Here is a 12,080-nt window from a genome sequence, read left to right on the forward strand (position 1 = left end):
CAACTGCCTGGGCTCAAGCAATCCTCCTGCCTCAGCTTCCCGAGTAGCTGGGACTACAGGCGCGCCACACACCTGGCTAATTTTTTGATTTTTATCAAGAGGGTCTCGCTATGTTGTCCAAAGTGGTCTCAAACTCCTGGGCTCAAGTAGTCTGCCCCCCTCGGCCTCCCAAAGTGCTGGGATTACAGGCATGAGCCACCAAGCTTGGTCTGATTATCTGTCGAAATTAAATGTCTCTATCAAGAGGAAATCTTTGAATTGGCCTAATAGGCTCTTTTTCCTTTGCAGCAAGATTTGTGATAAAGTTTATAAGTGGTCATCACTAAAGTGTTTGAAAAAATTTTTAAAACATGTTTTAAACCTTCAAAAAACTGGGTAATGTTCACCTCCATTACTCGTATAAAAGATGAGGGTTCGATGGATGACAGGACATAGAACCACAGGAATAGAATGTAATTCATTCATTCCTTTGACAAATATTTGAGTGTCTACCTTATGCCAGACTGGCAAGTCCTTGAGGGTCTACCACGTGCCAGGCAGTGTTCTTGAAGCTGGGGATACAAAAATGAACAAACGAGATTCGGAGAATAAAACTACAGTTCCCACAGTATCTTGCTCTTTGGCTTTTTTCCAGGGGGCGCTACTTTCCACGACTCTCTTCCCATGATTCTCGTTGGGCAGAAAAGCCCCGCCCGCTTATCTGCCATTTAAACCAGCGCCCTTTGGGAATGGACTACAACTCCCACAATGCATTCGAGGGGCACCGTATTAGGACGCCACCTCTTTCCTGGCTGTGCTGTACCTACAGTACCCAGAACTACAGTACCCACAACGCTCCGCTTCGCCTCCTGGGTGTTATTGCCCCTTTCCCGGTGCAGGACGCGGTAGTGGCCACCGAGAGTGTCAGGCCTGGGGTTTTCTGTGTCCTTCCCTGGGTCAGGGACGAGCCAGTGACTTGACTCTTGGGCGCTAAGCTTGGGAGGGAGCGCAGGAGGCCGCTGTCCTTCTTTTCCGGCTCACGTCACCCTTCTCTCCCTCTCTTGCTCCACCTGCAGCCACTTGGACGGCTCCGGGACTGATTGCCTGGGGCAGGGGTGGCAGTCGAGGCCGCCGGGGCCGAGGTGAGGCTGCAGCTCTCCGGGCGGCGGTAGCGCTGGGGAGGAGGAGGAGAGAAGATGGCGTCGGAGCTAGAGCCAGAGGTGCAGGCCATCGACCGGAGTTTGCTGGAATGTTCGGCCGAGGAGATTGCGGGGGTGAGTGCCGGGACCCGGGCGGGTGCGTCTGCCCCTCGCAGGCCGCGCCCGCGGGGAGGAACCGACTCCTGGACGTCCTGGAGCAGCCCGGCCCAGACTTGGGGGAACAGCTGCGCCGGCCCTCGCCTTGTGGGGTAATAGCCCGGGGAGGCCACCGATCCTGCCCTTCTCTTTCCATTTTCAACAGCTGCCAGAGCTGCGCTGTGCACTACGTTTACTTTCCCTTTCTGCCCAGGAGAACCCACGGCTCTTCCATCATACCTCCTTTCCCCCAGCCTCCTATTAAGTCTCGCAACACATGGGCCTTTGCCCTTTATATCAGCTCTTGGAAGAGGAGAAGAGACGCTTCTTATGTTTTTGGTATAATTGCCCTACTTTGTCTAGTTAATTGCTTTTCCTGAGACAAGCGGAGCCGTGTGCTCCTCCGACTAAACATGCCACCCTAACCGAGCCCCTACTTTGTTTTTGGGACTGCCCCAGGCACCAAGAAGGCAAAGGACACTACCCTTCGTTATCCCTTTCAGTGCTATCTTTTTTTTTGCACCGGTTTGATTAGTTGACAACGTTGATGCATGTGTGGAAAGTTTACTGAGTATGAGAAAGTAGTCGTGGAGGCTGGGAAATTTTAAAAATATTTTTTCTAGGAGTTAGGGGTAATTGGATGGAGAACAAATGTTATATAACGTAGATAGAGCAGCTTTCAACAAATATTGTATGAGCTAAACGTGAGAATTGGTCACAGTGTGGTAGGAGCAGTTATGCTCCAAACGTAAAACCATTCAAACGCACTATTGCATTAAAACTGTAATATGAATATGCTAGTGTAAATAGCAGAGTTGTAGAGTAATAAACTCGACGGCATCTTTCCCCAATAAGGACAGGGAACGTTCCATTAGAAGAGATTGCCGAGAATGATTATGAATGGACCAAGACAGCTTGGGCCCCACCTCTAAGACCTCCAATTAAAAAGGCTGCTAGGAAGGGAGTGACCCGTGAATAAAAGTCAGCAATCTGAATGTTACGAACAAAATTTGGGATTGGGGGCACTGTGGAGCTGTTGGTCAGTGAGTAGTTATTTTGCGTGAATTGGTGAGGACATTAAGTCCGGGTAGAAAGAAATGTCAGGAGTAGAGGTGAAAACTTTAAAGAAATACGTTGTTAAATGCTGAATCTTTGCTTGTTTGGGTGTGTTTTGTTGTTGTTTGTTTTTGTTTTTGAGACGGAGTTTCGCTTTCGATGCCCAGGCTGGAGTGCAATAGCGCGATCTCAGCTCACCGCAACCTCCGTCTCCCGGGTTCAAGCGATTCTCCTGCCTCAGCCTCTCGAGTAGCTGGGATTACAGGCATGCACCACCACGCCTGGCTAATTTTGTATTTTTAGTAGAGTTGGGGTTTCTCCATGTTGGTCAGGGTGGTCTCAAACTCCCGACCTCAGGTGATCCACCTGCTTGGGCCTCCCAAAGTGCTGGGATTACAGGCGTGAGCCACTGCGCCCTGCCTTGGTGTGTTTTTTTAAACCTACTTACTTGTTTAGCCTAGGTCTGTTTTCATTTACTTTCTACTTAATGTTGCACAACTCAAGGAATTTCTGCCTTTCGTTTATCGGAGATTTGAAAAAAGAAAATGAAAGTAGTGTTACAAGTAAGCTGTTAAATAATAATGACAGCTGTTTGCTCTCCATGCCTCTTCTAATTGATATCTGTTGCTTACCTCAAAGTACTGTTGTGGTTTTTTTCTCTCACTGAATTTTTTGTCTTGGCCCAGTGATACAGGGTACAAATTCCGTTATCCCATTCTAAAAGTGCAAACTATCAAGTGATTAGAGGTTCTCCAATTTGTAGAGGCTCCTGAGGAAACTGGTTATAAAAGTAGTGCTGGAGGCCAGTGCTCCTAGTTCTTGTTCACTGAAATTCTCAAGCGGATGCAGTAGGGAAAAATCAAGGAAAATGCAACAAAAAATTACCAGTTTGGACTTCATTTGAGTTTGTGAAGATCATAATCTGAGCTACATTTTACCCTGTTTACTTTTTTTTTTATTTGTTTTTTTGAGACAGAGTCTTGCTCTGTCGCCAGGCTGAAGTGCAATGGCACGATCTTGGCTCACTGCAACCTCCGCCTCCGGGGTTCAAGTGATTCTCCTGCCTCAGCCTCCCGAATTACAGCTGGGATTACAGGCGTGCGCCACCACGCCTGACTAATGTTTGTATTTTTAGTAGACACAGGGTTTCACCACGTTGGCCAGGATGGTCTCGAACTCCTGACCTCAGGTGATCCATCTGCCTCGGCCTCCCAAAGTGCTGGGATTACAGGCGTGAGCCACCGCACACGGCCTACGCTGTTTACTTTTAAATGCCTTTCTGAACAATAAGTTTTTTTTTAAAGTTTAGTCTAAAGGTCAACAGAATTCTCTCAAATAGAGAAGATACAAACTCTTTTTTTTTTTTTCTTTTTTTGGTAAGAGATCGGGTCTTGCACTGTTGCCCAGACTAGAGTACAGTGACATAATCATAGCTCACTGCAGCCTTGACCTCCTAGGCTCAAGAGATCCTCCTACCTCGAAAACCAATATTAAAATATAAAATTCCTTCAACTATATAATCTTAATCTTGCCTTACTTTGTGAGGACTTTACTGTCTGTATTAAATTAAAACACCTAACATTTAAAACTGTTTTTTCAGCTTAGGCTTCAGCTTTTTATCACACATTTAAATTAATAAAGTTTTCTCTTAGGTTGAAAGCACATTTTAGGGAAGAGAAACGTAGAGAAAACAGTGATTGCAGGCTTTAGACCTCTGTCATTGGTAATTTGTTAGGATCACTTCCATTTAAAAATCACCTAATGAGCACTAGTGTCATCCTTTTCACATTTCATTTACACACCACTTTTCTTATTCCTGTTATAAGGAGGAAGAACTTTTTGTGATCCCATCCATTCCAGCTAGTATGCCTCACAAAGAAAAGTATCTAAGCTGACTCTTGAATATTTGTAAGTTTAGGATATTACAGTGGCCCTCTCTTCTCATTGTTCTCTTTTCTTGTTAGAATTGACTCCATAAATATGACTTTCCCAACATTTCTTGGCTCTGTTTACTTTCCATACTACATATGGTTATAGTATGTTCCAATGAGTGATTACAGTTTTAAAAGTAAACATGCCGGGCGTGGTGGCTCATGCCTGTAATCCCAGCACTTTGGGAGGCCGAGGCGGGCAGATCACAAGGTCAAGAGATAGAGACCATCCTGGCCAACATGGTGAAACCCTGTCTCTACTAAAAATACAAAAATTACTCAGGCATGGTGGTGCACCCCTGTAATCCCAGCTATTCGGGAGGCTGAGGCAGGAGAGTTGCTTGAACCCAGGAGGCTGAGGTTGCAGGGAGCTGAGATCGCGCCACTGCACTCCAGCCTGGGCGACAGAGCGGGACCCCATCTTTTTCCCTGAGTATAAAAGAAATACAGGTTGGGAGCACTGGCTCATGCCAGTAATCCCAGCTATTTGGGAGGCTAAGGTGGGAGGACTGCTTAAGTCTAAGAGTTTGAGACCAGCCTGGGCAACGTAGCTATACCCTGTCTCTACTAAAAAAAAAAAAATAAAATAAAATAAATAAGCTGGGTGTGGTGGGATGAACTTGCAGTCCTAGCTACTCAGAAGGCTAAGCAGGGAGGATCGCTTGAGCCCAGGTGTTAGAAGTTACAGTGAGCAATGATCATGCCACTGTACTCCATCTTGGGTGATAGAGTGAGACCCTGTCTTCAAAAAAAATTTTTTTCTTAATAAATAATGAATTTATTAAGTTTTATGTAGAGTTTTAGGTCTGTATTGGTTATCTTTTTGCTGTACATTTTTTAAACCGTTTTATTGAGATGTAACTCACATACTATACAGTTCAATTCAGTGGTTTTTAGTATATTCAGATTTGTGCAATCATCACTATGATCAATTTTAGGACATTTTTATCACCCAAAAAAGAAATCCTGTACCTATTGGCAGTCACTTCCCATTCGCACCTAAACTCCTGAGGTCTAATCAACTACTAATTTTTGTCTCCGTAGATTTGCCTATGCTGGATATTTCGTATAAATGGAATTCAACATATTGTCATTTGTGGCTGACTTCTTTCTCTTAGGATAATGTTTTAAATATTTATCCATGTTGGGCCGGGCGTGGTGGCTCACACCTGTAATTCCAGCACTTTGGGAGGCCAAGGCAGGTAGATCACAAGGTCAGGAGATCGAGACCATCCTGGCTAACATGGTGAAACTCCGTCTCTACTAAAAAATACAAAAAATTAGCCGGCCATGGTGGCGGGTGCCTGTGGTCCCAGCTACTTGGGAGACTGAGGTAGGAGAATGGCGTGAACCCAGGAGGCGGAGCTTGCAGTGAGTCAAGATCGCGCCACTGCACTCCAGCCTGGGCGACAGAGCGAGACTCCGTCTCAAAAAAAAAATAAAAAATAAAAATAAAATATTTACCCATGTTGTACCATGTACAGGTTGAGTATCGTTACGCTTGCCACCAGAAGTGTTCTGGATTTTGGACTTTTTTGGATTTTAAAATATTTGCAGTTATACCAGTTGAGCATCCTTAATCCAAAATCCAAATGTTCTAATGAGCACTTCTTTGAGCATCGTGGGCACGCAAAGTTTCAGATTTTGGATCATTTTGGATTTCACATTTTCAAATTAGGGATGCTCAACCTGTGTCAGTAATTCATTCCTTTTTATTGCCAAATGACATTCCTTTGTATAGATAAACCATATATTATTTATCTGTTCATCAGTTGGTGAATATTTGGGTTGTTTCTACTTTTTGGGTATTGTGAATCATGTTGCTGTGAACATTTTTTACAAATTTTTGTGGGGACATATGCTTTTGTTTCTCTTGGGTATATACATACCTAGAAGTGAAATTGGTGGGTCATATGTTAACTATTTTGAAGAACTGCCAGATTTTTCCAAAGCAGTTGCATTGTTTTACATTCCCACCAGTAGTGCGTGAGAGTTCCGATTTCTCCACATCCTTGCCAACACTTGTTTTTGCCTGTGTTTTGATTACAGCCATACTTTTGGGTGTTATGCCTTCTCATTGTGGTTTTGATTTGCATTTCCCTCATGAGTCATGTTGGAACATCTTTTTATGAGCTTATTGGCCATTTTTATATCTTCTTTGCCCATTTTCAATTAGTCTTTTGACCTATTAAATTTCTATATTATTTTTATTTGTAAATACTCTCCTTAATTTGTAGAGCTCTTAATATAATTTGTTTAAATTTTTTCTCAATATATTCCCCAAAACTCCCACTTGAACACTATTGTTTTTATGGTTATGAGCACCAGTTGTTTTATGATTAACTTACATGTTGCTTATCCTTGTTTGAAAGCAAAACCAAAAGTAGTTAAAGGATACAATTTTAATTGGGTATAGAATAATAGAGACTGTAATAAAAGGCTAACTAACCTGTAGGGATTCTTTCATTTTTCATTTCATTTTTATTTTATTGTACTTGCTTTCTATCCCAAGGCTTAAATTTAGTATTCAATAGAGGAAAAGCTCCTGGAAACATTGTCATAACATGTTTACTTTAGAGGAATGAGTTGACAGTTTCTTTACTTCCCTTAAGAGGGACTTCTAATAAGATAGTGAATGCTTATTACTCTCTTGTGCCACATGGGTGTGACAGCTACAAGTGTCTGAAATAAAGACAAATTAAAATGCCAACCAAACTGGAAATCTCAATTTTTCATGTTGAAGAAACAGTTGCAGTTAGCGTATGTTAGTGAGAACTAATATGAAAAGCTATAGATTTTATTCTTTGGGGAAATGTGTGAGCTACTTCTGAAAGACAGTCGTAAATTTTTCTTGCTTTTTATATTAAGTATGTATGTTTAATCAGCTTAAAGTGCCTGTAATAGAGCCCAAATCTTTAGGTGATGGTGAATTTTTCATACAATGGTAGTAAAGTTTTTGGTTTTGAGACGGAGTCTCACTCTGTCCTCCAGGCTGGAGTATAGTGGCACGATCTAGGCTCACTGCAACATCCGCCTCCTGAGTTCAGGCGATTCTTTTGCCTCAGCCTCCTGAATAGCTGGGATTACAGGCGTGCACCACCACTCCTGGCTAATTTTTGTATTTTTAGTAGAGATGGGGTTTCCCCGTGTTGGCCATGGTGGTCTCGAACTTCTGGCCTCAAGTGATCTGCCCACCTTGGCCTCCCAAAGTGCTGGGATTACAGGCGTGAGCCACTGTGCCCAGGAGTAGTAAAGATTTAAAAAATGGGGAGCATATGCATGCCTTTCTTGGACCAGACTTTTAAGTCTTGTTATTTATAATAATATGTAATAAAGAGTGAAATACTTGCTTGTTTTACTAATAATATTTTTATGTAAAGTGGCTAGTTTTTTTTTGTTGTTTGTTTTTTGAGACAGGATCTCACTCTGTCACCCAGGCTGAAGTGCAGTGGTGTGATCATGCTTCACTGAAGCCTCAACCTCCGGGGCTCAGGTGATCCTCCCACCTCAGCATCCTAAGTAGCTGGGACTACAGGCGTGCACCACCATGCCCAGCTAATTTTCTTTTATTTTTAGTGGAGACGAGGTTTTGCCATATTGCCCAAGCTTGTCTCGAACCTCTGAACTCAAATGAGCCACCCGCCTTGGCCTCCTAAGTGCTGGGATTACAGGCATGAGCCACTGGGCCTGGCCGATTTTTTTTTTTTTCTTAACCAGAAGCTGATACTAACGTCTGAATTTTTGTTGAAGAAATCTATGAACAAATTTGCTCTCTTGTTACAGTCACTAGACTACATAATTTTTTTTAGAAAGCATCCCTTCTAGCCTGTAGTCCCAGCTACTCGGGAGGCTGAGGCAGGAGAATGGCGTGAACCTGGGAGGCAGAGCTTTCAGTGAGCCGAGATCGCACCACTGCACTCCAGCCTGGGCGACAGAGCAGGACTCCGTCTCAAAAAAAAAAAAAGAAAGCATCCCTTCTAAAGAAACCTTTCATTCTTGTATTAAAATTCTGCAACAGTGAAGTTTTACAGGAATGGGAACATAAAATATAAGGAAAAAACTGGTTTTTAAATAAAATCTTTCAATATGTTTTTAAAAAAAGTCTGAAGCACTTAACTTTCTAGGATCATGGAGGTGAATTATTTTGGTCTTACTGCTTAATTTTTCTTTCATAAAGAGTAAATTGAATCCCAGCACCTTTGGGAGGCCGAGGTGGGCGGATCACCTGATGTCAGGAGTTTGAGACAAGCCTGGTCAACATAGTGAAACCTTGTCTCTACTAAAAATAGAAAAATTAGCCGAGTGTGGTGGTGCACACCTGTAACCCCAGCTACTCAGGAGGCTGAGGCAGGAGAATCACTTGAACCTGGGAGGCAGAGGTTGCAGTGAGCCGAGATCGTACTACTGTACTCCAGCCTGGGTGAAAGCACGAGATTCAAAGAAAAAAGAAAAAAGCACTTAGGATCATTTGACTACCTTCATTCTTGTTTTGGTTTGCTGACAGTGGGTGAAAAATGAGACATTTACCTTTGAATGAGGCCAAGAAAGAGGTCTTTTAGCTCAAAGAATAAGATTCTAGTATGCTTGTTGAGGACTCTGCTTTTTCTTTTTTCAAAACTTGTCCTCTTTATAATTACTGAGCTTAAAGGATGTGTATGTATATATAAAATTTTGATTGAGTCACTCTGAAGGGAGAGAATACTTAAAGCCTGTAGGATTGTCTCCTAAGAAATGCTGCTGCTGCTGCTCTTTTATTTTTATTTATTTATTTTTTTTCCCTAACCACTTGGCCACCAGGGAAGAAATGCTGTTGTTTTGAAAGTAATTTAGTCTTTTTCCTACTTGCATAATGTAAACACAACAATGTTAGTAATATTTGGAAAATAGTTTAGTTTCACTTTAAGCGTGAAAACTCTTGCACTGTTTTTGGTTATAAGCTTCTATCCAGTCCCTTAACTTATGAGCACAATTTTTACATTTTTAGTAAAAGTTCCCTGAAAACAGAAATTGACTAGAAAGTTAATATACATCACCTCATGCATATTTAAAATCTCTCTGTATCTTGTTTTTAGGAGTGGTCTGAAGAATGTACAAGTAATAGCTAAAATGAAGACCTTATGTTGACTTCTTATGATGTTAGATATCACTTGAACATACTCTTTTTTTTTTTTAAAATAAAAATGTAACTGGAATTTAGGTGGTAATCCATAGGTAAACATTGGAGGTTTTTTTTTAATTTCAGCTTTTACTTTAGATTTAAGGAATACATGTGCAGGTTTGTTACATGAGTATATTGCACCCGGGTAGTGAGCATAGTACCCAATAGGTAGTTTTTCAACCCACTTCCCCCTTCTTCTTTCCCTCCATCTGTGGGTTTTGTTCACGGTTCAGTTAACTGCATTCTAGCAGAAGTGAGTCTTTTTTTTTTTGTCCTTTGAGACAGACTCTTGCTCTGTTGCCCAGGCTGGATCTTGGCTCACTACAACCTCTGCCTCCTGGGTTTAAGCGATTTCTCCTGCCTCCGCCTCTCGAGTAACTGGGATTACAGGCATGCGCCACCACACCCAGCTAATTTTTATATTTTTAGTAGAGAAGAGACTTCACCATGTTGGCCAGGCTGGTCTTGAACTCCTGACCTCAGGTGATCCGCTTGGCCTGGCCTCCCAAAGTGCTGGGAAGCTTTTCAGATTTTTCAGTGTGGATACCCAGGTTGAGCTAAAATAGGGAAATGGAGAAAATAACAGATTTTGGTGGAGCATGCAGGGGAGATCATGCATTCAGTTATTGAGTTGGTGCCTATGAGATCTAAGTAGAATCATGCTTTAAAATTTGTTTTTAGTGGGGAGAGCAAATGGAAAAGGCCTTATAGAGAGAGGTTGATCAGAGAAAGAAGGCATAATTGGTACAACAGTCTCTTGTGGACTGACTTATTCTTAAGAGACTGGTATATAAACTTGTTTATCAATCATTAAGAAATGTATATTGGCTGTTCATGTTCGCCGTACATATTGGCTGTTCATATTCACCGTACACTCTTCCTGTGGACAAACTGACATGAGAATTCATATCACAATGAGAATAACATTTGAGCAAAGCATTAGGAAGGACGTCAGGTGAGCTCAATGGTTCATGTCTTATATAGTGATTTCTTGTAATTATTTTCTGGTACTGCCTAGAGAAGGTTGCTTCAAGAGTCATTTTGCAGGGAAGGAGGGAGGCTTGTTTCATTTTAATTTTACTTAAAAGTAGGATTTAAACATACTTGGCATTTTAATAGATTAAATTTCTAACGTACAGTGGTGAGTGTTGTAAACAAAATATTTTAATATGCTTTTGTCATTATTTTTGTACCTAAAAGAAAGTAGGGTGAATTTGTTCAAATTAGTTTGTTGGTGTTTAAAACCATTTCTTCTTTTTTCTTCTTTTAAAGAAATGGCTGCAAGCAACTGACCTCACTAGAGAAGTGTACCAGCATTTAGCCCACTATGTACCCAAAATCTACTGCAGGGGTCCCAACCCTTTTCCACAGAAAGAAGACATGCTGGCACAGCATGTTTTGTTGGGACCAATGGAATGGTACCTTTGTGGTGAAGATCCTGCATTTGGATTTCCAAAACTTGAGCAAGCAAACAAACCTTCTCATCTTTGTGGTCGTGTTTTTAAAGTAGGAGAGCCTACATATTCTTGCAGGTAAAATATTTTAATTTTCTTTCTAGGAGGCTCTTGTTTTATTTGACCTCTTTTTTTCCCTGGAACTTTAAAGTTTTTGTTTAAAAATTATGAGATACCATATCTGCTTAAAAATCTGTATTACAAATACGTGCTATTTAATAAATAAAGCAAACATTTTTGTAATTATCTTGATCAAAAAAATATTGTCACCAGCATTCTCGAAGCCCACTGTGTGCTTTCTTCCTTCCCCCATAATTAACTGACATCTTGACTCTTGAAATCACTTTCTTGCTTTTCTTGATATTTTTTAGTTACAGTAATTCTGATGTTCAAATTGCCATAGATTTGGCTAGTGAGAGCCCCGTCACACCAGCTTGTCTTTTTCACATGCCTTCATTAGTTTCTGGGTGCTTCTTTCCTTTCTGGCACAACAAGATGCCCCCAGCTGACTTTGTACTTGCTCTGACCCATATATAGAATCAGCTATTTCTTTAAAGATTTTTCTTTCATTTGGGAATGGTAGTTAGAAACCAAGATCTGGGTACTGTATGCATTTACTGTTGTTAGGAAGACTTTTCTTTTTTAAATTTCTTGGTGAAAATTGAGTATACAAGGGTAGAAGATGGAGAATAAAGTGCCTTGTCCCCTTTTTGACTGTCCAATTTTCCAGAATTAATCATTGTTAACATTTTCCCATATATCATTTCAGAAATTTTCCTTTTTTTTTTTTTTTTTTTTTTTGAGATGGTCTTGCCCTGTCACCCAGGCTGGAGTGCAGTGGCGCGATCTCAGCTCACTGCAACCTCTATCTGCCAGGTTCAAGCGATCCTCCTGCCTCAGCCTCCCGACTAGCTGGGATTACAGGCGTAGCCCACCACCATGCCCAGTTAATTTTTGTATTTTTAATAGAGATGGGGTTTCAGCATGTTGGCCAGGCTGGTCTCAAACTCCTGACCTCAGATGATCCACCTGCCTTGGCCTCCCAAAGTGCTGGATTACAGGCATGAGCCACTGTACCCAGCCTCTTTCAGAAATTTTCTTTGTGTATATAGGCCAAGATATATGGCAACTTTAAACCTACATACATAAATACAGATGGGAGTATGTTACATATACTGAGCTAAATTTTCTTTTCTGTATTTAGCCA

General features: G+C 41.5%; 1 protein-coding gene across 11 annotated transcripts in view; it reads left to right on the forward strand.

The window, feature by feature from the left end:
• Positions 1-766: 766 nt before the first annotated feature.
• UBR2 (ubiquitin protein ligase E3 component n-recognin 2) overlaps positions 767-12,080 on the forward strand; it is a 129,001-nt gene continuing 117,687 nt past the window's right edge. For 7 of the 11 annotated variants that reach the window (XR_010140212.1, XM_024248496.3, XM_063724799.1 and 4 more), the window contains exons 1-2: positions 768-1,253; positions 10,692-10,951. Coding sequence is in view for 9 of the 11 variants with exons in the window: in XM_024248496.3 (XP_024104264.2) it covers positions 1,176-1,253; positions 10,692-10,951 (338 nt within the window). In the remaining 2 variants the exon portion in view is untranslated. Of the gene's footprint in view, positions 1,254-10,691; positions 10,952-12,080 lie in introns of those variants that run through there. The other 4 variants (XM_054557504.2, XM_054557505.2, XM_063724800.1 and 1 more) reach the window with 2 other exon arrangements.

Source organism: Pongo abelii, chromosome 5 (genome assembly GCF_028885655.2).
Source record: "Pongo abelii isolate AG06213 chromosome 5, NHGRI_mPonAbe1-v2.0_pri, whole genome shotgun sequence".
In the NCBI taxonomy this organism is placed as follows: Eukaryota; Metazoa; Chordata; class Mammalia; order Primates; family Hominidae; genus Pongo; species Pongo abelii.